The sequence below is a fragment of the Neltuma alba genome, unplaced genomic scaffold, assembly GCF_004799145.2.
Source record: "Neltuma alba isolate B1F8T4 unplaced genomic scaffold, ASM479914v2 tig00011773_pilon, whole genome shotgun sequence".
NCBI lineage: Eukaryota > Viridiplantae > Streptophyta > Magnoliopsida > Fabales > Fabaceae > Neltuma > Neltuma alba.
Genome location: NW_021636396.1, coordinates 219,196 through 244,996, shown reverse-complemented (window position 1 = coordinate 244,996; position 25,801 = coordinate 219,196). Strand labels below are relative to the sequence as shown.

General features: G+C 33.5%; 3 protein-coding genes across 3 annotated transcripts; all 3 read right to left on the bottom strand.

Annotated features, from left to right (window-relative positions):
* Positions 1–440: 440 nt before the first annotated feature.
* On the bottom strand, positions 441–8,748 carry LOC114717740 (probable disease resistance protein At4g27220). Its single transcript, XM_028902937.1, has 11 exons — positions 8,679–8,748; positions 6,844–8,512; positions 6,528–6,621; positions 5,565–6,441; positions 4,419–5,148; positions 3,798–3,952; positions 3,515–3,571; positions 3,052–3,165; positions 2,313–2,369; positions 2,148–2,240; positions 441–1,418 (listed from the first exon to the last, which is right to left on the bottom strand). Exons 2-11 carry the CDS (start codon positions 8,477–8,479, stop codon positions 603–605), a joined length of 4,629 nt encoding a protein of 1,542 aa, XP_028758770.1. The 5' UTR covers positions 8,480–8,512; positions 8,679–8,748; the 3' UTR covers positions 441–602.
* Positions 8,749–18,322: 9,574 nt separating this feature from the next.
* LOC114717739 (uncharacterized) lies at positions 18,323–19,862 on the bottom strand. The gene is made up of 4 exons (XM_028902936.1): positions 19,794–19,862; positions 19,646–19,702; positions 19,431–19,562; positions 18,323–19,138 (listed from the first exon to the last, which is right to left on the bottom strand). Exons 1-4 carry the CDS (start codon positions 19,860–19,862, stop codon positions 18,323–18,325), a joined length of 1,074 nt encoding a protein of 357 aa, XP_028758769.1.
* Positions 19,863–20,989: 1,127 nt separating this feature from the next.
* On the bottom strand, positions 20,990–25,204 carry LOC114717738 (probable disease resistance protein At4g27220). The gene is made up of 6 exons (XM_028902935.1): positions 24,344–25,204; positions 24,062–24,218; positions 23,697–23,974; positions 22,257–23,003; positions 21,643–21,717; positions 20,990–21,481 (listed from the first exon to the last, which is right to left on the bottom strand). Exons 1-6 carry the CDS (start codon positions 25,202–25,204, stop codon positions 20,990–20,992), a joined length of 2,610 nt encoding a protein of 869 aa, XP_028758768.1.
* Between the last annotated feature and the right edge of the window lie 597 nt (positions 25,205–25,801).

Here is a 25,801-nt window from a genome sequence, read left to right as displayed (position 1 = left end):
CTTCCCCCCACTTTTACTAATTAAGTGATTTGTGGCCCTTTCAGATGAATGAACTTCTCCAACCAAACCTAGACCTACACCAATGAGTGTTCATTCATAAATTAAAATCTTACAAGGGTGATTTGTCTTTCTCATCGCAACATTTATCTCCTACACATCTACAAGTTTCCATCAAATTATTAATTTTTTAAAATTAAATTACGTCCTTTCATTCAGGCGTTAACCCTGTCACCAGTGCTTTCCTTGCTTTTACTAGTAACTTTATAACAAAAAGAATCTTAAAATTTGAAGTATAAAGAAAATGCTTGCAAGAAATAGTATATAAAGGTTTAGCCAAAAAAGGTCTATGAAGTTTGCCACATGTTTTACGTCCCTGGGTGGTTCTACAATTGATGATTCTATGACAAAGAAAATACTCAAAATAGTCACACTAGTGCCTGTAACCAGAGGCAAAAAAGATGATAAAGAGCAAATACACACTTTAAATCAATGCAGTTGAATCCGAAATGTATTCCACATGTAGTTATATCACAATTCATTGTTAAATAGTCCAATGATTATTGAAATCCTCTTGGACTTAAATGGTATTACAAAAAACAATACTAAGAGAGATTTTCTTGGGCCATGGCTAGCTCAAACTGGCTACACATGACTGACCATTTATGATCAATCTGAAACACTTCTTGTCGAGCATTTGTTTGATCTTCCACCATCTCCAAACTTTCCTTTCTCATGACCTCAATCTCTTTCATAAATTCTATATTTTCTGCAATACATTTCCTTTTCTGCTCTTGTAGACGTGACAGCTCAACCTCATAATCTGTTATTTCTTTATCCAACCAAGTGATATGTTCCTTCAACCTAGCTTTCTTTGCTCGAGCTTCAACCATTGACTTCTGGGTCTTAGATATTCTGGAAACAAGAGCAATGGCAGCCTCTTTCCTTTGAGTTAGTTCTTCTTTGATTCTTTTATCTCTTTCTTTGAGCACTACAAATTCATTGGCAGTAGCAAATGCTTGCTTGAAACAAGATATGATACTAGGAAAATCTTTGTGCATAGACTTTATTAAAGCCTTCACACCATGGGAAAGAGCTATATCTTCCAAAGAAAGACGAGACAAAAAATTGAGAGCAGTTTGCAGGCGAAGACTATTGGCTTCTGAGGCTGCTATGTCCCTAAGAGGCATCTTCAAGTAGTCTTTCAAGTCAACAAGTGCCTTTGCAACAAGCTCATCTTTATCTGTAGCAACTGTACGAATGGCTGAGAATGGTGATTCCCTACCATAATGATCCTCCATAGATTGAAGAAAACTAATGAGATCATCATCTTTGTAGTCTTGAAGATTTTTTAGAGGGATCAACTTGCCATCTTTATCAATATCCAACTCCCTTGGGTTGAACTTGATTTCACTTTGAATCTAATGATAAAAGTATGTTTGAAAAACAATGCATATCAGTCCTAAGCTTGAAAAATAATTTCCATCATGCTGGGAATAAAACCTAAATTTACAAGTTTTTTTCTCAACCCAACTGACTCATTATATCTATGTATTTTTTAACATCCTGTAAAGCAATAAAACCTGTAAGTTTAAGCCAATTGGTACTTGAATTAGTTAATAGAGAGTTGAATTTCTTATGTTTTCCCCTAGAATATTTTCCTTTTGACACTATGCATAACAGAAAAGGTGAGAATGAGTTGCTATCTATTGCTTTGATTTAATGAGGAATTATTTTAATTGTAATTTCAATTTCTTTATTTATTTGTTTTTGGTCCGCTGAACTTGATTGACTGGTTGATATCTCTTTCACCTATTCCTTATAAAGTAAAGATGTAGTCAAAATCAGATAGGTTCATCAATGTTGAGGTACTCATTTGCGAATCCCATATTCAAACAAGCGTATTTAGGACACTCAGTCTCATTTAGTGATTTATATTGAGAAATATCTACAGGATTACTTGTTGATTGCTTACTAATCAATTCGAGATGCAATGATGAAGTTGGCACTAATTCAGATATCTTTAAACTAGGACTTACTTCAGTGATACTCAAAGACACCATATCCAGAAAAGGCATGGTTAAATGATTTCAACGGCAAAAGAAGACAATTAAATGCAACGTATAAGATGGTGAGATGATGGAGTTGACCTTGGCTAAGCTTGCTGGTTCTAAATGAGCTACTGTAGTGAATATTTGAACATTCCTCGATGTAGTACCCTCTTCAACTCTTCCTTGAACACTCTATACAACAATAAAAGATCTATGTAATCTCGAGCCAATAGTGGGTGAACCAATTAATTGTGCTTCTATTACCTTTTCCTTTGATATGTTTTGCTCTCGAGTAGTTTGAACTTTTGACTCTTTCTTATTCTGTATGCCAAGGAGATAATAAATTGCAGCAAATGATAGTTTTTTCCAATACTTTTCATTGAAGAGTAACAATACATAATTTAAAGTATATGTTCAACGGCTAACATTTCATTGACCAGCTCTTCATATAAAATCAATAAATATAGTTTGACTCACAAGAGATTTCTCTTTAAGGCATTGATCACTTACAGTTTCATGAGAAAAAGCAAAAGAATTAGCTATAAATAGCAAAAGAATCATGATAATATGCACTTATCACCTAAAGTTTTGTTGGTCCATTATATAACCTCCTATGAGTGGACCATTAATAGAATTCGAGAGGTTACCGCTTTTGGGACAACATGTTGTATTCTCTACATTTTCCAATCATAATATAGGATACACAGCAGTATATTTTCCAAATCTATTTTAATTATTTATAGGTTCTATCACAATAATAATACTAGAAAGCTTACATGACAATGTATTTTAGGTAGATAAGCAGTTAATAAGTCTGAGAGCAAGCTAGTTAATTTTGAATGAGTTGATAAGATACCATTCTATACATCTACAGGTGTAGAACTTTCTAAACTTCGCTTAATATCTTGCAGCAAAACACATTGTAAATATCTACTCTATGGTATAGAAATCTAAGTTGCATAAGCAGGCCACTATGAGATTGACAAAGATACTAAAAACTTACATGCTGAAGTGCTATAGATAGAGTAGAGGAGCCAATGAGTGAGCTAGTTGCTTCTGAATGAGCTGATGAAGCAACTATCTTAACATTCTCTGATTCAATGCTTCCTTGAACATTCTAAAAAAAGATGGATAACAGATAGATAACATCAAATTATATAGTACTATCTCTTGTCCTTAATATGAGAGGTACATAACTAATTTAGGGAGATTAAGAAAATTAATTAAGTTGGTTATTTGTAATAAATGTGTTGACTTTTCTAAATTACCCTATGTAATCATGTATCTTAGGATTATCCCTTGGTAGAAGCCCCTTATAATTAATAGGGATATTTTGGAGAAAACATCATGAATTTGAAAGACAAAGTAGATTGAGATCTTATATTTAAAATCAAATCTAACCTTCAACTAGCTCTTATATTTTAGACGAAAGGAATAATTTAACAACATGGCAGAGATATAATTACCATTTCCTCTGCTATGTTTAGCTCCAGGGACTTTTCATCTCTTGACTCTTCAACATTCTGTAGATCAGGGAAAAAGAAATAAATTGTAGTCCATAGAATTATGTCCATAATGAGGTGTATTAAGCTTAAGCAACACCAAAAACAGATAATAGTGTATGAAAGCTACACTGAAACCATATTTTCTCAAGGACTGTTTTTAGAAAATCATGTTTTAACCACCCCAAACATGCTAAAAGTATTCAAATAAATAGAAAGCGATTCAATTATAAATATATATATAAACCTTTGCTGATTTTGGTGAGGCAATAGGTGTCAAGTTCTGCTTATTGTTCTGAGCATGTGAAGAAGAAAGAGATTCCATTTGTCTGCTACATTTTTCATTGGATTCAATAATATCTTCCAACACAAACTTTAACTCCCAACGGTCATCCCAATAAGCTGTATCATTAAAAACCAACGAATTATACAAATAAGCATTTGTATGATGATAATTGGATATATATGGCATAATATGAATCCTGAATATTTTGTGTGCCTCTGTCTTCAATTTAGTTTCGTATTTTAGAAGGATATTGATTACAACAAATTTGCCTTGTATGGAGATATATTGTATGTGGATGTACTAAATAGTTTAACCCTAAAATGAATAATTTTCACAATGAATATATATATAGTAGGCAGAATCAACATAGAAATATTAAGGACATAAGTGTTAAGTATTGTATGAGACAGAAGGAAGTGAAGCCTCCATCACTGTCATAAATTTATCATCCAAAATGGGCACGTGCTTGGATTTGTCCATTTCACCCAAGAAACTTGAGCTACTTGGTTAGGATTGGTACAAGCCTATATGCTCTTTATTTTTCTTTTTTTTAATTCAAATATGGGGCTCAACTTTGCGTACCTGCTTTCTCATTATCTAATATTTGTTGCAACTGCCGAGGAGTAATAGTGGAAGTGATATTGAGTCTCGGGCATTGTTGCACTAAAAGGTACCTCACAGTTCGCAAGTCAATCCATCGACCTCCTGTGTTGAGTTTAGGCAGTTGCCACAATATTACATATTCCAAATTTGGAATTAGATTCTCCTTTCTGATCTCTCTTGTCTCTCCTTCCTCATCTCTAAATATTTTCTCTACTTCTGATGCTCCATGTATGAATAAGATCCTTATTTTGGGAAGCACGTGGCTTGTAGAGATAGGAATTACATGTTTCAACTTATGGCAACGTCTGATGAAGATTGCACTTAGATTTGGGAAGACAAGTGGATGAGGATTTGATGGACTTAGACTTTCATCTTCAATTATTTCCTCCAATTCTTCACACTTCTTGATGTCGAGTTCCCTCAATTGTTGCAAGCATCTTGAGGCAGATGTAGGAAAGATAACTTTCAAATTTCTACATTCTTGTATTATTAACTTGCCAAGATTTTGAAGGAGTAAAAAGTCTTTGGGACCCTTCCATATATGGCTCAACTTTGGTAGCTCATGCAATCGAAGGTAGTGCAAACTTGAGGCCACTCGTTGTTCAGTATTAGAAAGCCCTTCTCCATCAAAAATAACTTCTATTTTAGTGTTTTGCACAATAAGTGATTGCAAAGTTTCCAGCGGAGTCACCATTGCCTTATATAGTTCCTGCAAAGTGGTAAAGAAATTATATGAAATGACAAAATATTTAGAGAATTGTGCAATATTTGGATATTTTTACATTTTGCAATGGTGTAAAGCAATATGAATAGAGAAAAGACAACATAAGTGTAGATACTCCCAAACTTCAATATATGTTGCCATAACCCTTTTGCCATCTACTTTATAATGTTCAAATACCAACCGATTGAGGATATTACAGGTGGAAGATTGCCCACACAGAGTATCATATATAAGCTGTTATTTGTTCTTTGTATTATTTAATGGTCAATGAGCTTGAATCAATGAATGCCCCTATTAAAAAAAATTTAAATCACAATAAACACGTGTCATACAAAAACTAGATCATGTAAATATTGCTCACAATATTAAAGTTCTCAACAAGTATAGAGAATGGATGGTACCTCTGATGTTTCATAATCCTTTTGTCTCAGCCCAGAGATAGCAAGCCAGTAATTGATGGACCTGAGGTCTAACTGTGGACATCCTCCCAAGTTTAAGCTTTTCAAAGATGGCCAGGTTGGATGATAATTTCCTTGACAAATGCTAATGATATTTGGCAAGTTGTTGAGAGATAGGTAGCTTAAAGCACAAAACTCTATCAGTTGAAAATTTTCTGGACTTGGTTCTTCGTGAATGGATTGGACAAACAGACTTGTCAATTTATTAGCTCTCCTTATATCCAAAACCTCCAAGTGTGTAAGGCTTTGAGCAAAAGTGTTAGGCATTAAGTATTCTAGCCGAGTGCACTGATAGATGATTAGTGTCTTTAATTTTGGGAATGTCATTTGATATTCACTATCTGCTACAACTATTTCAGTCCCTTCATCAGCTACTATATTCTGAAGTGAATGACAACCACATATATCCAGGACCTCCAAGTTTGCAAAAAGGCCCGAAGGAGGTTGACCATGACATAAAGTTTTCAAACAATTCATCTCTTTGATAGTTAGGTGAGTCAATCTAGAGATAATTCCAAGTTGACCCAAATGATTTCCAATGTCTATCACACATTCTATTTTGTCACAAAAACAAAGTGAAAGTTGAGTCAAAGAATGCATACCTCCTCCTATTGTTTTAAATACATCAGGGATTATATTCTTACAGCTTTCATGAATTCCCCCTAAAGAAAGAACTTCTGCTCTTTGCATGAGATCCTTAATTGTCGCATTTGAGATGCAAGTCTCAAATTCTTCAACGTATAAACTTCTTGTAATAGGAAGTTTTTGCCGTAAAAATCCCCAGAATTTTCCCCCAAATCTATACAGTAACTCTCCAATGCTGGTGCAATATTAATTTCATCAAAGAATTTTGCACATTTTTTCGCCTGGTCCTCCCAATCTTTTCCATAATTTTCACAGAAGTACAATTCTTTCAATTGCCCACATCTTCCAATGACTTTATAAGGATTCATTAGAATATGGCATCTCTCTATATCCAATAATCTCAAGTTCTTATGTTCTATAATGCATTTTGATAATTCAAAGAAATAACAACAGCATAACTTGAGAGACTCTAGTCTTTCTAGACTTCGTAAAAAAGAGATGTCAGCTAATAGCCATTGATTTAGGTACAAGCATCGTAGATTGCTTACCACAGAGAGTAACTTTGACCATTGTAGAACTGATTGTTTTTCAAAATTATTTTCATTTTCAAGAACTAAAACTTTAAGCTTCTTCATACCTTCAAAAAAATCATTGGCTACAACTATAGGGGTCTGAGACTTCACAGAGATGAGAAGAAACTCAAGTTCAGGACACTCTAGCTTATGTGAAAGTTTATCCATTTTATTGATCCATAAGTATCTCAACATATCCCTTGTAATCATATCCTCTTGAAATGCATTTGGACTCCATTTATGTCCCGGGACCAACTTAATCTGTTTCTTTGCCATCCACAAGGCTACATCACGCACCAAGTCATGCATTTTAATAGAAGGCTTTCCACTAACTTGAAGCAACAAACAACAATCTATAAGCTTTGTTTTTGCTTTAATCAATTGGTTTCTGGCCCTTTCATATGAGTGAGATTCAACTAGACCTAGCCCAATTCCATATAGGACTAATTGATCAACTATAATTTCATAATCTTGTGGAAATACAGCACAAAACAAGAAGAGTGATTTGGCCACTTCATCCTTCAAATTATCATAGCTTAACCGAAGGCACGCATAAATGTTTCTTAGATTGTCTTCAATTTCCACCCAACTCGAATCTCTCAATGTTTCCAATGCTTCAACCCACTCAATTTGAGTTTTTCCCTTCAAAGCATTCGCCAAAGCAACAATTGCAATAGGTAAACCATCGCATTGTTTTGTAATTTCTTTTCCCAAACCCTTCAATGTACTAGAGTTGTCCTCAAAGCTCCCAGCATGTTTTTGAAAGAGAGTCCATGCTTCATTCTCATCTAAACCCTTTAAGGAAATAGTTTGTTTGCAATTCATCAATCTGCATACATCAAATTTTCGTGTTGTTATAAGAACAGTGCACCCAGATTGATTTTCAACATCAAGAATCCCTATGGATTTGAAATCAAGCATTTCCCATACATCATCCAAAATTATCAAAAATCTCTTTCCACTTCTCAATCTCATGAACACTCTTCTAGCCCTCTCTGACTCCTCTTCCTCTTTTAATTCCAAACTTAGTTGGCCTGCAATCTGCCCTTGAATTTTCTTAACATCAATGACATTAGAGACAACAACAAAGACAACTTTGTCAAAAAATTGCTCGGCTTCTTGGCCCACTTGCTTCACCAACATCGTTTTCCCACATCCCCCCATACCATGCAATCCAATCATGCGAACTTGATCATCTTTTAGTGCCTCCAAAAGTTCATTGTATGCCCTCTGTCTACTGTCGAAGTGGAGGAAACCTTGTGAAGCAAAATAGTTCATGCCTATGAGGGTAGCGAGTCGAGAGAACTGCGCGAATTGAACTTCACTGTGCCTCCTAATCTCTTTGCTTTTCTCTTCGAGCTGCCTGGCAAAATTATAATGCCTGATAAAGTTACCACGATGCAAAAGACAAGGTGTCTTATTTCTTTTCATTGCATTTTCTTCCAACTCCACGACTCTTGCTATCAAATAGTCTGCCTTGTACAACCACTTATCAACATCACGGACAATCTTCTCAGTTTTCTTGGCTGATTCTTTAGCAAGATCGGTAACACTTTCAATTTTTGATTGCAGGTTCTCTTTTTCCCTTTCAAGCTCTTTAACGTACGTACTGAAGCAAAATAAATAACGAGCTTGACTTACTGCTGCATCCACTAGTTTTTTCACTATTTCAGACACAATAGAGACACCAACTTCCGCCATTTTGAGCGAATAAACCCAATGAAGGTTTAGTATCTGAAATGAAACATTTTTCAGTTCATTAACATCATTCCTATGTGTGTTTGAAAGAGAAGAAATCGCAATTCATGTAAATATATTATGACTTAAAAAGTTAATTTCATCACAATATTTTAAAATCTTCTCAGGTCTCTGGAATTTAGAAAGAAAAAAGAGTGCATACCGTTCAATTTCCAGCAAGATAACTTGAGATGCTCATAATCTTCTCGGAAATTTGATCTTCTTGTAACCCATAAACATGCATAAACACTACTTTTAGTTCTTCTTCTTTTCCTTTCTTGTTTGGCAACGGCAATGAGTAATGCCCCATCACAATTTCAATTTCTAACATTGACATTTCAGGGGTACCCGCTCTCCCAGCTCTAGTCGACATCAAACTCTACGTTTACTTGCTGTGAAAATTACAGTTTCAGATTCAAGATGAAATTGATATTGATATTAATAAATAAATAAAACCTTTGGATAATTGGAAAATGCGGTGGACATTTTTGCCTGTAAGATTTTTTAGAATCATATTTTTTAATTTGTTCCATTTCATATTACGAACAAACCATGATTTTGTTTGAATCTTCCGAAGAAGAAGATGAAAAAGAATCTAGTAATAAGACTAGTCTTTGTTTTTGTCTTTTTTTGTTTTTTTGGTTGGACCGTGAAAACTAGTTCATTTTCCCTCTATTAATAATGCAGATGGTGGGGTTGCGACTGGTCATAGCCTTTCGCTCTTTCGTCCATTATCCCTTATTTTCCTTTTAGTCTATTGGAATTTTGATGAAATTATATAAAGACCTTGATAGTATATTTTGATTCAAGTACTGAGTTTATAAATTTGTTTCACGCATATATGCAAGAAAAAATTGCAAAAATATCGTTTCACTTAAAAGAATTAAATACAAAAAAAGTTCCTTGAAATCATTAAATTATTCTGCAGTTCCAAAGAAAGCAATTTCATTTATTTAATTACCAAATTGTCCTTCTTTTTTTTAAGTATGCATTGACAATTGAAAGTGCAATCATTAACAATTTAAGGTGTAATGCTTAACAACTATTGTAGCAGGTATTAACAATTCATACATTATATTTTTGTGATGTGCTGAGAAAATATATTGTTGATACCTACTACGATAGTTGTTAAGCATTACACCTTAAATTGTTAATGATTGCACTTTCAATTGTCAATGCATACTTAAAAAAAGAAGGACAATTTGGTAATTAAATAAATGAAATTGCTTTCTTTGGAACTGCAGAATAATTTAATGATTTCAAGGAACTTTTTTGTATTTAATTCTTTTAAGTGAAACTATATTTTTGCAATTTTTTCTTGCATATATGCGTGAAATAAATTTATAAACTCAGTACTTGAATCAAAATATACTATCAAGGTCTTTATATAATTTCATCAAAATTCCAATAGACTAAAAGGAAAATAAGGGATAATGGACGAAAGAGCGAAAGGCTATGAACAGTCGCAACCCCACCATCTGCATTATTAATAGAGGGAAAATGAACTAGTTTTCACCGTCCAACCAAAAAAACAAAAAAAGACAAAAACAAAGACTAGTCTTATTACTAGATTCTTTTTCATCTTCTTCTTCGGAAGATTCAAACAAAATCATGGTTTGTTCGTAATATGAAATGGAACAAATTAAAAAATATGATTCTAAAAAATCTTACAGGCAAAAATGTCCACCGCATTTTCCAATTATCCAAAGGTTTTATTTATTTATTAATATCAATATCAATTTCATCTTGAATCTGAAACTGTAATTTTCACAGCAAGTAAACGTAGAGTTTGATGTCGACTAGAGCTGGGAGAGCGGGTACCCCTGAAATGTCAATGTTAGAAATTGAAATTGTGATGAGGCATTACTCATTGCCGTTGCCAAACAAGAAAGGAAAAGAAGAAGATGAATTGTTAATACCTGCTACGATAGTTGTTAATCGTTACACCTTAAATTGTTAATAACTGCTCTTTCAGTTCTCAATGTATACTTTAAAAAAAAAAAGACAATTTGATAATTAAACAAATGAAATCTCTTTCCTTAAAACTTCAGAATAATTTGATAATTTCAATTGATCTTTTTATACTTAATTTTCTTAAGTATGACCTTATTGCAATTTCCCTATATGTAACTTAAATAATTAGTTCATTTTATTAGCTCACTCCACTCACTTCCATCCATTTTTTCACAAGTGTTCGCGTAATGATCTTGATATGAACACACCTCAAAAGAAGCAAAAGAACAGAGAAAAATTGAAATGCAGAATCAGATATTGAAGCTAAACTGAAATTTCATATCGAAATGCCTATAACAGCTATATATATATATATATTGACGTATAAATATGTGAGGTAAGATTCCGGAGTTACAGGCAATATAATACGATTCTGGTCCAGAGAATAACAGTTACATAAAACTTAGAAGAGGTAGAAGAAGGCCACAGAAAAAGGCAGAGAAGGATTAGGCAACAACTTTTTCTATGACCCTACTCAATCCATAACTTCTCTACATATCCTCTCAAGCCTCTGTTCCTTCCTTCCCCTTCTGGCTCAAAACTTCTTAGTCAATCATATGCAAAATTTGGTCCATTACAATATCATTATAGATTGAAGAAATGATGGATTATAAGGATCAAATCATAGGATTCAATTTTTATAGAAATTTCTTTTTTGGAAACATACAAACATTTCTTGCATAACCATCAATTACCAAATGAGCTTCTAAACATGGAATATTATGCGATCCAAATATTTAACTTGAGAAATTTATTTCAAGTAGATAGCTTATTAAATAAGCTATTAACTGGATTACAGAACACATATTCCATAAGTTGCCGTACCACAAATAAATAGTCCAACGATTATATAAAGGCATCTCAAACTTCATTTGAATTTTCTAAGTAAACAAAAGAAGCTTTAAGAGATAACAATTCAGTATCACAATCTATTATCTCGTAGCCAAGCTATGAAAAGAAGCAGGATTGGTGATAGCAATCTCACAGTGCAGACAGCAAGGGTCCCAGGCCAGCACTGCCCCTGAGATTTTTTTTTTAAAATGTAAATCCAAATAAATTAGAAAATAGAATAAAGTACGAATCCTAATTCAAAGAACAACGAAGAATATAATCTCAAGTCCTTCTGTTCTATAATGCATTTTGATAATTCATAGAAAAAAAGACCACCCCAATTTCAGAGACTTGAGTCTTTCTAGGCATCGTAGAATATTGTTTACTACAGGAAGTAACTTCGACCACTACAGAATTGATTGTTTACCAGAACTTCTTTCATTTTCAAGAACCAAAACTTTAAGCTTCATCGTATCTTCAAAAAAAATCATTGGTTACATCTATCGGGGCCTCAAACTTTGTTGACATGAAAAGAAAATCAAGTTATCCATTTTATTGATCCATAAATATCTCACTGTATCCCTCATTTTCATTTAGCCTCCTCATAAATTTCTAGAAAACACTGAGAGCTTTAATCAATTTCTCCAATATTAGTGGGTTAATTGAATGATCCATAGAAAAGATCAAGAATCATAATATATACAAGATCATACCTAAATGGATATACAGTAAAAGGGTCATAGACGAAGAAAGGCAACAACAAAACCAGACCACATACTAACCTACGTATGGAGCTTAATTTCGATCTTCTCCAAACGAAGCCACCAAATTAAACCTCAGTACACCCAGAAGCCAGAAAGTAGCAGTGATTTCTCTCTCACACACATCATAATATGAAGAGAATGGATAAAACCTGTCGTAATACATTTTGGCTTGTTTCAGAGGATGTGATATGATATAAAACCCTGCAACCATATATCGCTATTTGAAAGAATCTTCTCTTTATCAGTAGGGCCCTAGGATCAATGTAATTATAGTCATCACCAAACTACAATTTGTTTAACGTCTTAATTCATTGTTATTATCTTCTTCTTCTTTTTCATGGTACTTATTTGTTTTTTTCCTAAGAACATTTGCATAATTTCTTCTTCGGATGGAACGAGAAAATAGTAGTAACCTCCCTCTCTCTATCTCTCACTCTTCCAGTATAGAGACTTGAATAATTGAGACCTTATTCATACCAAGTTTCTCTTTTTCATTCAATCGTCTTCAAAGTCATGCTTTATTAATATAATGCAATTTTAAAGCGAGTTGTTGAAATGATATGATGATATTTTGTCCAAAGAACAAATTAAAGAAATCACACATCGCACAATGTATTACTGAGGTCCTGTTTGCTACGGGGGAAATGAGGGGAGGAGAGGGGGAAAAATTTTTTAATGAGCTCTATTTAAAAAATTGAAAAACTGGGGTTTTGAAATTTTAACAAAGAGAAAAAGTAATATAATAGAATAATAAAAATTAATTAAAAACTTTTGACCCCATTTTTAATTTTTTAAATTGAGCTCATTGAAATTTTTTCTCTCCCCCCCTCCTCTCATTTTCCTTCATACCAAACAGATTATAAGAGTGTTTAAAGCCTCTCTTAAAAAATTTTAACGTCTTCCAAAGGATAATATATAATCCTCTGATCCTTAATATAAAATCCATTTAACTAATTTGATTAGATTAAGAAAGTTAGGTAAATTAGTTAATTATAAGAAATGTGACACTTTTTTTTTTAAATACTATAATCATCTTTCTTAATACCCCCCTTCCTCTTCTACTTGATTGTGGTTGACTGAGTATCTATAAAGGTAATTTAGAGAAAATTGACAAATATAGTAACTGGGTCTTATATTTAGGACCAAAACTAACTCAACAATTAAGTCTTATATTAAGAACCAGAGGAGTAATATAAAACCCAGCAGTAACATACGGCCACCTGAAAGAATCTTTATTATAAGCAGGGCCCTAACAGTGCAGAGTGATTACCAAATTACATTTTTTATAATATTATCTTTCCATAATTTTCCTTAAAAGTCACTGCTATTATATATCTTTTCTGAGCTTTTTATATTTAGTTTTAGAATTAATATAATTTTTGGTACTTTAAAATTGTTTTTATTTCGGTTTTGATCTCTCAAATTTTCTTTCATTTAAAACATTTGTCTTTGTGATCTAATAAAAATTTGGATCATTTTACCTCTTGAGAGACTAAACCCAATGATTTGGAACTTGAACCAAAACCAAAATTAGGACAAACTTAAAAGACCAAAAGTTATATAAACCTTTAGTTTTATATGAGTGGTGTTTCCCGTCTTTTTCCTTCCCTCATTATCAATTCTTCATGGCCCGCTCACTACTTCCCCTTGTCCACCATTGCATTAATCTATAGCTTCTTTAATTTGTTTTTTCTTGGCCTTTTTTGTTAATGCTCTGAAACAACTACGAGCATTATTTTTCCAAAATCAACAGTATATATGTACTCTTTCTTATCCCGTTGTAGGCCCAATTTTTTTTTAATCCAGAAAAAGAAAAGGAATCAACGGTGTGTTAATTCAGCACCATAATCATCCTCCATATATTGAAGTAAACTGATGAGATCAACATCTTTCAAGTCTTGGATATTTAAAATCACAGTTGCCTTCATGTCTTCATCAGTATCTTTATTACTCCCTTTGCTTCATTTGACATTTAATCTCACAAGATAAAAAAAACATATTTTGAACAATGCATTGGCCTCTAACCTTTGACAAAAAAGGTACTTCACAAGTTTATAAGGCCAAGTTGGTTTGAAAGCCTCTGACCTTTAGGTTTTATTTAATAATAGAAGGAAAGAGAGACAGAGCTTTTCATAGTGATTTCTAATTCTCTAGTTATTAGATACACATGCATTTATGATTTAAACTCCTATATACTACTTCTGATCCTTAATATAAGATCCAGTTAACTAATTTAAAAAAATTAAGAAAGCTACTAAATTACTTTAAACTATTTATATTTATTGTTTTTTTCAAGTTAATTTGTCTCACTTATAAATTGATATGTAGTCTAATGATCCGCAAAAGTATTTTAAAGAGATCATGTAATATATACAATAATTAAATAATTTAGTAATTTCATTAATCTCTTCAAATTAGTTAATTAGATCTTATATATTAAGTATCGGAGGTATTAGTTAGCAAGGAAACTTTCCCACTTTACAAATTTTATGATTTTCCTCCCTTGTAATCCCATTCTGTTTTAGTTAAGAATTAAACTCCGATATAGGAATTCAAGTTGAATATTTGAAAACATAACACCATCTGAGAATGCTCATTACTATTAATCTCCCAAATTTTATATCTGGATAATTGCACGGCCTCTCATAAGTGTGTATTAATCCAAGGAAACAATAAGAGAAATTAGCTTGCACAGGGAAATGCTTCAGGCAGAGAAGTAACTGATGTGTCGAAGGGTGAGTTTGCCAGTTCCAAGTTTTTGAACACACTGCCCAGCAACAAAAAGATACATAAATTTGAGCTCTTAAGGTTTAGAATCAGATGACATAGTTTTTTACATTTTTTTCTCTGATGTGTTTCTTTCTTGGACTCCTTGATCTTCTGTCTTTGCAGCACCCTGCATAGTAGAGAAAAGTGAGAGCAAGTAATAATCTACAGCATCATGCATGATCACATCAGTTGATGTAGTAACTAATTTAGCATTCTCTGATATATAGGACCTTCAAAAAGTATTTAAGTTTGCAGAACATATTTGATTTCCTGGTAGGTCCAAAAGTAATGTATATTCCAAATTTGGAATCACATTGACACTCTCCGTCTTCCCTTCTAGATCGTCTCCATTAATTTCAAACACTTGCTCTAGTTTATTATCAAGAAACTTAGTTAGCTTGCAATCTTGTTCTGAATTTTTCTTGCATCCATGGCACTGGACAGGAACACAAAGACTAGTTCATCAGGAAACTGCTCTGTTATTTAAATTCCAGCATTAGAGATAGAGAGTATGCTCCATACAACCATTTCTCAACTTTCTTTGCATCTTTGGCTCGATCTACAGAAAATTGTGATTGCAAGTTCTTTTTCTGTTTAAACCCCTTAACGTAATTGTTGATATCGAAAGGATAACAAGCTTCAAGTATTACTTCATCTACTAACCTGTTCAGGACAGCAGTTGCAACAGACACTGAAAGCACATTTAATATAACCAAAACAATGTTTGAAATGTAATTTGAAAAATAAAAATAATCAGTTCACATTATGCTACAGGTAATGAAAACTTAACATGTTAAAATCAATGAGGTACGTATGATAAATCATTTAATTTCAAAATATTCCCATAAGAAGAATATGGCAAGCTATATACCTAGATATATACGGCACACACGTGCTTGCTTTGCCCTTAATTTCAAGAGCTTATTTACTGTTTTAATTCACTTTAAATTCACACACACACACATTTTGTTAATGTTGCACTATGTATTTTACTGTACCCAAGTAACAGACAACATGTAAAATAAAATTATGGAAAATTAATACAGAAAAATTGTAAAAATATTAATACACTTCAAAATAGTTCCATGCTGGTATGCCATGGATGCATGGAGGCTATCTGAAGAAAAACAATTCTAAGCTTGACCTTGATTTGAAGGATCTGTTAATTCAAGTTTCCAATTTGATTGTTTAGCTCTGCCTTCTGATTCAATTGATCCCTGTGAACTTCCCAAATTTTTGGATGATCAGGTTCCACAATTGAGACAGCAACACAATATCAAATGAGGAAAGGTTAAGGAGCCAGCTTTATGGGATGGATGACTTTAGACCTCTGGTGTTGAATGTAATGCATTTACAATAATATTATCTTGAATCTGATCATTGAAAGGGAGGATGTTAGGGGGATAGCTGAAAAAATAAAAATAAAAATAAAAATTCAACTTGCATTTGAATATTAGAGGGTTAGCTAAAAAAAAACTCAGATAATAATTTGTTGTTAACAAGAAGTATGACAACGTTCAAATGGCATTCCAAACATAAGCATTTTAAATTTCTTATAACATGGTAATCTTCTGGTTCTAAATATAAGACCCATTTTGTAATTGCACTAAAATTGGTCTTATATTAAGGATCGGAGGAGTATATAATATAATCTTATTGTATTTTCAAACATGCCCTCCTCATCAGATTCCGCAGCTGAGTTATTTTCCTGCTCCAGTTTCACCCAACTCCAATAGCCCAATATCAAAAATTTGTTGCCCACCAAATAAATCTCAATCAAAAGCCTGACATGAAGAATACAAATATGATAATCACCAAATCTTAATCTTGAATAAAATTAAAATTTAACCCACATTTCAGGAAAGAGATAAAGGAATGAACAAGAATTACCAGGAAAAAAACAGCAAAACAGAAAGAATTAAAAGTTCCAAGATTTGTTCACATAATACCTAAATCACACAACAAGGGAAAGAAAAGACCAAAGACAAATTTGTGATTCACAACATGAACTCCCCTGCACGGTAACTTGATGAAGACAGGCAAGTCTGATCGTTAAAAATGAGCAAAGCAGAGGTTCATGAGGATCCCAAGAGATTAGTGGGAAAACTAAGTACTTAAGTAAACTTCCATGAACTATACAAGAAGAGAAGAGACACCAGTCTCTATCTCCAGTTCTACTAATAAAATCATTAAACACTACCTTGTCCTCTTTCTAAAAACCATGAGCTAAAGCCAAATCACGGTAGAACTTTAAAAAGGATCACTCTCTTTGGAAAATATCACCATACCTTTTATCAGAAATTATAATACTACCTCCGGTCCTAATTATGATAGATTCTCCAACATTTTTCTCTTAGCCAAGCTATGCAAAGAAACAGAATTGGTAGCAAGGGTGTCGGGCTATTCCTAACCTTCCCTCTTCCATACCACATCAGAGAACCCAAAATAATACTCCTTTTGTCCGTAACATAAGATTTAATTAACTAATTTGAGTACATTAAGGATATTAGTTAAATTAGTTAATAAGATATATTTTTTTTAAAACACCCTAGTGTCTTTCTTAATTTCGTTCCTTTCTCTGCTACTTGATTATTGTTGGAGAGGGTTCACTTGAGAAAAAATTGATAAATATGTAAAATAAGTTTTACATATAGGACTAATATTAACTTCCTAGTTAGGTCCTAGATTAAGGACCAGAGGAGTAGATTTTTTTTAAAAAAAAATATAAATCCAGATAAATTAAAAAATAGAATAAAGTATGAATACTAATTCAAAGAACAGAACAATGACGAATGTAGTCTCAGGTAATTCATAGAAACAATACCACTGTAATTTGAGAGAGTTAGTCTTCCTAGGCTTTGTAAAGAAGACATGTCAATCAATGCTCATTTCTATGGGAACAGACAGTGGAGATTGTTTACCGTAGGGAGTAACTTTGACCATTGTAGAATTGATCCTTTATCAGAATTATTTTCATTTTCAAGAACCAAAACATTAAGCTTCTTCATACCTTCATAAAATTCATTGGTTACATATATTGCGGTCTCGACCTTCACGGAGATGAAAAGAAACTTGAGTTTGGAAAACTCAAGCTTATGTGATCCATTAATATGTCATTGGATCCCCCATATGACTATCCGGATCAAATCATAGGATTCGCGACTCATGGAAATTTTTTTTATTTTTTTGAAAAGAAACATACAGACATTTCTTGCAAAACCATTAACTATCAAATGAGCTTCCAAGCACGGAATAAGATTCACCCAAGTAATTAACTTGTAAAATTTAGTTCAAGCCTTCAACGAGATAGCTCATTAAATAAGCTGTCAACTAAATTACAGAACATAGATTCCACAGAAACTAATAGTCCAACAATTGTATTAAAGCCTCTCAAACTTTATTTGGTCTTTCAAAGTAAGCAGAAGAAGAATTAAGAGAGGTTTCTGCTAGCAATTTTCTGCTCAAACTGGCTGCCTAAGACTGACCATTTATGATCAGCCTCAAACAATTGTTGCCGAGCATTTCTTTGATCTTCCACCATCTCAGACTTCTCTTTTCTCACAGTCTCAGCCTCCTTCTTGAACTCTTCTGTTTCTGCAATATACTTCCTCTTTTGCTCTTGAAGAGACAACATTTCAGCCTCACAATCTTTTCTCTGTTTCTCCAACATAGAGATCTGCTCCTTCAGCCTAGCTTCCTTCTCTTCAGCTTCATCCATAAACCTCTGGGTCTTGGACATTTTGGAAAGAAGAGCAATAGCAGCCTCCTTTCGTTGAGTTAGCTCCTCCTTGATCCTCATATCTCTTTCTTCAAGGTCTGCAAATTTATTGACAATGGCAAATGCTTGCTTGAAAGAAGACAAAATGATAGGAAAATCTTTATGCATAGATTTTATCATAGCCATAACTCCACGGGATATAGCTCCATCTTCCAAGGAGAGGCGCGACAAGAAGTTGAGAGCTGTTTGTAGACGAAGACTATTGGCTTCTGAGGTTGCTATGTCCTTAAGAGACATCTTCAAGCAGTCTTCCAAGTCAGCAAGGGCCTTTGCAACAAGCTCATCTTCAGGGGCAGCAACAGCAGAAGCAGACGATATTGGTGATCTACCACCATAATCATCCTCCATAGATTGAAGCATATTGATGAGATCATCAGCTTTCAAGTCTTGAGGATTTATCACAGGAATCACCTTCCCATCTTTTTCAACATCTGACTTCCTTGGGTTGAACTCGATTTGACTTTGAATCTAATAACAAAAAAGTGGATTTGAAAAACAAAACATGAGACTAAGCTTCAACAGCAATATTTTCCTTTCTACAAAGATATAAGCTGCATATACAAGTCTTTTTAACTCATTATCAAACCATGTATCATTTTAAAAGCAATATATATCAATCTTCTCTTCGATCCTCATATCATTGCCAACGATTCTGTAGCCACAAGATCGTGAATCGTGACTATGTATAAGACTCAGACAGTTTTGTGAGTGCCAACAAAAGATATCACGTTTGGGTCAAGAAAAGTATTAGAAAGCTTACATGTGGAATTGTGTTTGTTGAGGAAGTAACTAAGGTTCCTGGCAGCAAGCTTGCTAATTTTGAATCAATTGATGAGGTAGTTATCTTAGCTTTCTCAGATGACAGGGAACCTTCAAAGCTTCCTTTAACATCCTGTAGAGGAATAAATCATCACCTATAAGGTTTACGTATTCGGTGTTTAAATTAGCTTGTAGAGAGTTGAATTTTATCCCTACATTTTCCTTTAATAGGGTTTCCTTTTGAGTACTCTGACCTTCCAGATCTCTAACATTCTACATAGCTCAAAAAGAAGAAAAAGGTGAGAATAAGTTACACCATATACATGAATCACGCGTGCATTTCTATGATTTCATGAGGAATTACTTTTTTCAAAATTTCAATTTCCACAAGTGATTGTTGCTGGTCCTTCAAAACTGACTGACTGGTTGACATCGCATTGACCAACTCCTCATATATAAAAATAATTGAACGTATGGCGAAAATCAAATAGGTTAGTCTTAACAGGGAACTTAGTCACAAATACTTTTATAGTCTTGAGGCTTTTAGGACACTTACAGTTTCATCATCAGGCATTTTAGGGAGAAATATATCTACAGGATTACTTGTCGATGGCTCGCTAATCGATTGAGGAAGTAAATATGAAGTTGGCATTGCAGCAGATATCTCTGAACCAGGCATTATTTGATTGATACTCTGAGACACCATATCCAACAAGACATTGTTAACTAACGTCACGAGCAGAAGAAAGACAAAATCATTAGATGTAAGAGAGTAAGATAGTTAGGTTGACTTTGGTTGAGCTTCCCGGTTCTGAATGAGCTAATGAAGTAACAATCTGAACATTCTCTGATGTAGTACACTCTGCAACTCCTCCTTCAACATTCTACACCATGTTAAAAGATAGTCAATATCAACTGAACCAATTGCTTAACATGTCTCGCTTTTGTGTACTTTGATCTTCTAACTCTTTCTTATTTTGTAAGCTGAAAGAGTGAATAAATTGCATTCTAGATCATATATTATATATAATGATGTCCATTAAGCATGGGCAATACCAAATCCAAAAGATATAACAGATTTGCCAGGGCTTCAAGTAAGAAATGGAAGATATATGCATACCTCTGTAAAGTTTGGTGAAGTAATGAATGTCAACTCCTGGTTATTGCTCTGTTGGGTGGTTTCTCTCTCGGAATAGGAGTCAATAATATATTCCAACCACCCCAAAAACCCAAGAAGAGGATATGCTATCGCATAATCAAGGACAAAGAAATTATTTAAAATAACAATTGTATGCAAATAAATTATATCTATTTGAAAAAAAATATTATTTGAAGTAGATAAAATATTGATGTTGAATATTATATATAAATATACAAACTTAATTTTAAGCACACTTGAAGTATGTAAGAAGTAGAAAATCTAATTGAACTATATACATGTATTCAGTTTAGAAAGATGGCTATATATCATGTCAACAAAGCAAGTAATATAAATGTGTGTATGTGTATATGTACAAATACTATTGCACATGCAAACATGATGCTACTATAACATTCAAGTTATGAAGTACCTTTTGTCAATTCGTCGAGCATTTCTAGAGGAGTAATAGAGGAAGTGAGAGATAGTTTGGGACATTCTAGCGCAACAATGTGTGTCACATTTTGAAAAGCGATGGATGGAGCAATCGAAGTGAGTGAGGGAAGCTTCCAAAGTACAACATATTTCAATGCTGGAGTGACATCCTGGTATGTGTGTGTTGTGTCATCTCCAAATACTTGGTCTAGTACAGGTGCATCTTCTATGGACAGTGCCTTTAGATTTGGGATCACTCCGCATGTAGAGATCTTAGGGAATACGGATTTCAACTTATGGCAATATTTGATCATTATTGAAACAAGTCTTGGGAAGACAAGTTGTGGAGAGGTTGACACATTTTGATCGTCTTCTTCAATGATTTTCTCCAACTCATCACAGCCTTCAATGTGAAGTTCCCTCAGTTGCGGGAGGTCTTTCAAGATGAATGAAGGGAATACTTCTTTCAAATTTCCACACTTGAATAGTTTTAACCATTGAAGATGTTAAAGGAGTAAAGAATTTTTGGGACCCCTCCATATATGCCTTAATTTGGGCAGACCAACCAAAAAAAGATCATATAAACTCAAGTTTATTTGTTGTCTATTGATAGGAAGCTGTTCTACATCAAAAAAAAAACTTCTGCTTCATCATTATGTGAAACATGTAGTCGCTGTAAAGTTTCTTGAAAGGCCACAACCACCTTTGATTGGTCCTGTAAAGGTGAAAAACAAGTCAAATGTAGTAATTAAAATTTGAAAATTATAGCGTCACCCGGTATAGACAATTAACAAATTAATATTATAGAAAAATTAGATAAGTACACATGCTGTGATTATATTAAATTAATATGACTAGATAAAGTTTCTTTCACGAATAGTGAGTATATAGTATGGTAATATATATAAATTTAATACTCTTCCAGTTCTTAATATGAGACCTATTTAACTAATTTGATTAGATTAAGGGAGTTAGGTAACTAGTTAATAATAAAAAATATGATAGTTTTTTTCCTAAAATACCATAATCATCTTGCTTAATATCCTCTCTCTCTCTTCTATTTGATTATGGTTGAGAGAGATCCATAGAGATAATTTAGAAAAAATTGATAAATATGAGAAATAGATCTTATATTTAGGACTAAAATTAACTCAATAATTAGATCATATATTAAGGACTAGAGGAGTATTTTTTATATTGATGATGATAGATTATATGAATGGTCTTAGAAACTTAAAAATGAAAGAATAATACCTCAGAAATCATCTGATCATCCTCTTGTCTCAATCCACCATATCCAACCCGATAATTGGTAAACTTTATATTTAACCGTGGACATTGATATGAATCCAACAATTTCAAAGAAGGCCACGTCAGATGATAATTTTCAGGACATATACTAATGATATTTGGCATTTTCCTAAGTTGAAGATACTCCAGAGCAGAAAACTCAATCATTTGAGGCCTATTTAGATTTAAGCCTTCATAAAGAGATTGGCCAAACACACTTCTTAATTCATCACTTCCAGCCACATATAAATGTTCCAAATGTGTAAGGCTCTTTGCGAAAGAGATAGGCATTAAGTATTCTAGTTTTTTGCAATCCGATATTATAAGTCTTTTCAATTTTGGGAATGCATTTTCATAACTTTGATATTCACTTCCATCAACTATTTCTTTCTCATCTTCTGTCAGTACCTGCTCAAGCGAATCACAGTTTTTTATATCAAGTTCCTCCAAGTTTGCAAAAAGGCCTTGAGGAAGCTCACCACTATTCAAAGTCTTCAGATTCTTCAGCTTTGAAAGAGCTAGACGAGTCAAATTGGAGATGAATCCAACTTGACTTGGATTAGCTACATAGCCTATCACGCATTCTATCCCATCGGATTCAAGAAGTTCAAGGAGAGTCAACTCATTCATACCTCCTCCTATTTTTTGCCACAGGTCAGGAATGATATTTTTGCAACTACTAAGGATTCCCCTCAAAGATAGAGTCTTTGCCTGTCTCATCATATCCATACTAGTTGCAGATGAAATACAATTCTCGAAGTTTTCAATATATAAACTTCTTGCAACAAAAGGATGACAATAAGATGCACTTGCATGAACCCAAAAATCTTCATCATTACTGCCAAAATGTATGCAATAACTCTCCAATGTTGATGTGGTAGTGCTGATTTATTCAAAAAATTTAGCACTATTTTTATTTTGGTCTCCCCAGTCTCTTCCACTATTGCCACAAAAATACAATACTTCCAATTGGGAACATCTTCTCATTACTTCAAAAGGATTCCTTTCAATTGTGGAGCTACATAAATCTAGAAATCTCAATTTTTTTTGTTGTATGATGCATTGTGGCAATTCATCAAAAGAACAACCCCAGATGGTAAGAGACTCAAGTGTTTCTAAGCTCCCTATAAAAGAGATATCACCGAGTACCCAACAATATAGCATTAGGCAACACAAATTTTTTATCATGGGGAATAAAATGGGTAATTGAAGAACCATTGAATCTTTTCCAAGGTAATTAGTATTTTTAAGAATCAAAACTCTGAGCTTCTCCGTGCCACTAAAAAAATCATTATGTATAGTCACACAAGGGTTTGAGTATATGGAGACATAAAGAAACTTAAGTTCAGGACAACATAACTTGTTAGGATATTTATCAACATCTTCAATGCATAAATATCTTACTGCATGGTCCTCCATTATCATATCCTCTTTTAATTGTCCCATAATCAACTTATTCTCCTTTTTTGCTATCCATAGAGCTACATCACGAACCAAGTCATGCATTTTGATGCAATGACTTCCATCTTCACCATGAACTTTTAGTAGTAAACAAGAATCTATAAGCTTCTTTATGGCTTTATTCATCACTTTTATCCTTGCCCAATATGAGGGAATCTCTCCAGCCAGACCCAACCCTAGTCCAATTATGGCTAAGAGATCAATTTCAATTTCAGAATCTTCTGGATACACGGAACACAATGTAAAAAATGATTTAGGCACTTCGTTATCTAAATTATCATAGCTTAGTCGAAGACATCCATAAGTACTTCTTAGACCTTCTTCAATATCTACCCACTGTGGATCTCCCAATGTTTTCAATGCATCAACCCAGTCGTCATAAGGTCTATCCTTTAAAGTACTGGCTACTGCTGCAATTGCAATAGGTAAACCACAACATTCTTTTATAATTTTTTGTGCTATATCCTTAAAGGATTCAGAGGAGTTGTCAAATAACCCAGTATGCTTTTGAAAAATTAAAGGGCCCAGGAATCATCCCCAGTTAAACATTCCAAGTGAATTGTTTTTGCACAATTCATCAATTCACATACATCAAATTTGCGTGTGGTTATAAGAGTAGTACAACCCATTTGATTATTAGCAGTAGGAATCCCTATATCCTCAAAATTCAGCTTCTTCCATATGTAATCCAGAATGATCAAAAACCTTTCACCACTGCTCAATCTCATGGACAAGCGCCTAGCTCTCCCTTGTGTCTCTTCCTCTTTGAATTCCAACTTTAGTTGGCTGGCAATCTCGCTTTGTAGTTTTCTTACATCAATGGTATTGGACAAAACCACAAAGACTACTCTGTCAAAAAATTTCTCTACTTCTTTGCCCACTTCTTTCACCAAAGTTGTTTTCCCAGACCCGCCCATGCCACACAATCCTATCATATGAATCTTATCATCCTTAATAACACTCAAAAGGTCCTCATAAGCTCCCTTTCTACTGTCAAAGGCCACAAAATCTTGTGAAGAAAAGTAGTCCATGCCTACAAGTGAAGTAAGTCGAGAAAACTCTGAGAATTCAACTTCATTGTGCTTTCTAATTTCATTTAGCTTCTCTTGAAGCTGCTTTGCCAAATTATAACGACTAATCAAGTTTGGACAACGCTTAAGACAAGGCATCTTGTTTCTTTTCTTTGTTTTCTCTTGCAGCTCCACCACCTTCGCCATCAAAGAGTCTGCTGCATCCATCCACTTCTCAACTTTACCAACAACCTTATGACTATTCTTCCTCACATCTTTAGCACGATCTAGAACCTCTTGTATTTTTGATTGCAGGTTATCTTTTTCCGTTTCAAGCTCTTTGACATACTTGTTGAAGTGGAAAGGATAGCAAGCGTGAGGTATTGCTATATCTACTAACTTGGTCAGTATATTACCCGTCACAGAAGCAGCAACATCCATTGCCACTGAAAACACACAATGTAGCCCAGGTATATATGGTGACGATATAACTTTAAAACGCCATGAAAATAAATAATTGGTATTTTACTTAATTAAACAGAGAATTATATAGGGCAACTTTAATTATACGAAAAGTTGGCGCCTGTGTCCACTTTTCAACTGAGTCCCTAAAGTCATTATGTTTGTAATTTTTGTAGAAAAGATCATTAATGGATATTATGAAACAAATAATGACAGCACAAGGGCAAGTTGAAATGAAGAGGTGCATGTGGTAATTATCGGCAGGAAAAGATATTTTCAGCAAATAATAATAATAATGGGAAAATTAGTTGTTAAGTCTCCATAGTTTTAACTTAATTACAATTTAATCATTAAAGTTTAACTCCGTGCAATTCAATTTTTCACGTTTTAGCCGTTTATCTGTTAGTGCCTGCATTTTATGGCTCGGTCACAACTTATTCCATAAAAGAGTGGATGATTTGCTGGTAGTGTAGAGACCAACCAATTAAATGGTTGAAATTTAAGTGATTGATTTGAAAGAGCTCAACTTAACTAAATTTTAATCAACTTGAGATTATAGAGATAAAATAATTAATT

What these genes read in the sequence shown, in the direction of transcription:
- LOC114717740 (XM_028902937.1), bottom strand. Translation starts at nt 8,479, where the DNA reads ATGGCGGAAGTTGGTGTCTCTATTGTGTCTGAAATAGTGAAAAAACTA. An exon ending in ATTAGATAATGAGAAAGCAG is followed by an intron (nt 3,953 to 4,418) that starts GTACGCAAAGTT and finishes TTAATGATACAG; the next exon opens with CTTATTGGGATGACCGTTGG. An exon ending in TAAACATAGCAGAGGAAATG is followed by an intron (nt 3,166 to 3,514) that starts GTAATTATATCT and finishes ATCTTTTTTTAG; the next exon opens with AATGTTCAAGGAAGCATTGA.
- LOC114717738 (XM_028902935.1), bottom strand. Translation starts at nt 25,204, where the DNA reads ATGGATGTTGCTGCTTCTGTGACGGGTAATATACTGACCAAGTTAGTA. An exon ending in TATTGAAGAAGGTCTAAGAA is followed by an intron (nt 23,975 to 24,061) that starts GTACTTATGGAT and finishes CCGTGTATCCAG; the next exon opens with AAGATTCTGAAATTGAAATT. An exon ending in ATGATCAGATGATTTCTGAG is followed by an intron (nt 21,718 to 22,256) that starts GTATTATTCTTT and finishes TCACCTTTACAG; the next exon opens with GACCAATCAAAGGTGGTTGT.
- LOC114717739 (XM_028902936.1), bottom strand. Translation starts at nt 19,862, where the DNA reads ATGTCAACCAGTCAGTCAGTTTTGAAGGACCAGCAACAATCACTTGTG. An exon ending in AAACCCTATTAAAGGAAAAT is followed by an intron (nt 19,563 to 19,645) that starts GTAGGGATAAAA and finishes ATTCCTCTACAG; the next exon opens with GATGTTAAAGGAAGCTTTGA. An exon ending in CAACAAACACAATTCCACAT is followed by an intron (nt 19,139 to 19,430) that starts GTAAGCTTTCTA and finishes TTTTGTTATTAG; the next exon opens with ATTCAAAGTCAAATCGAGTT.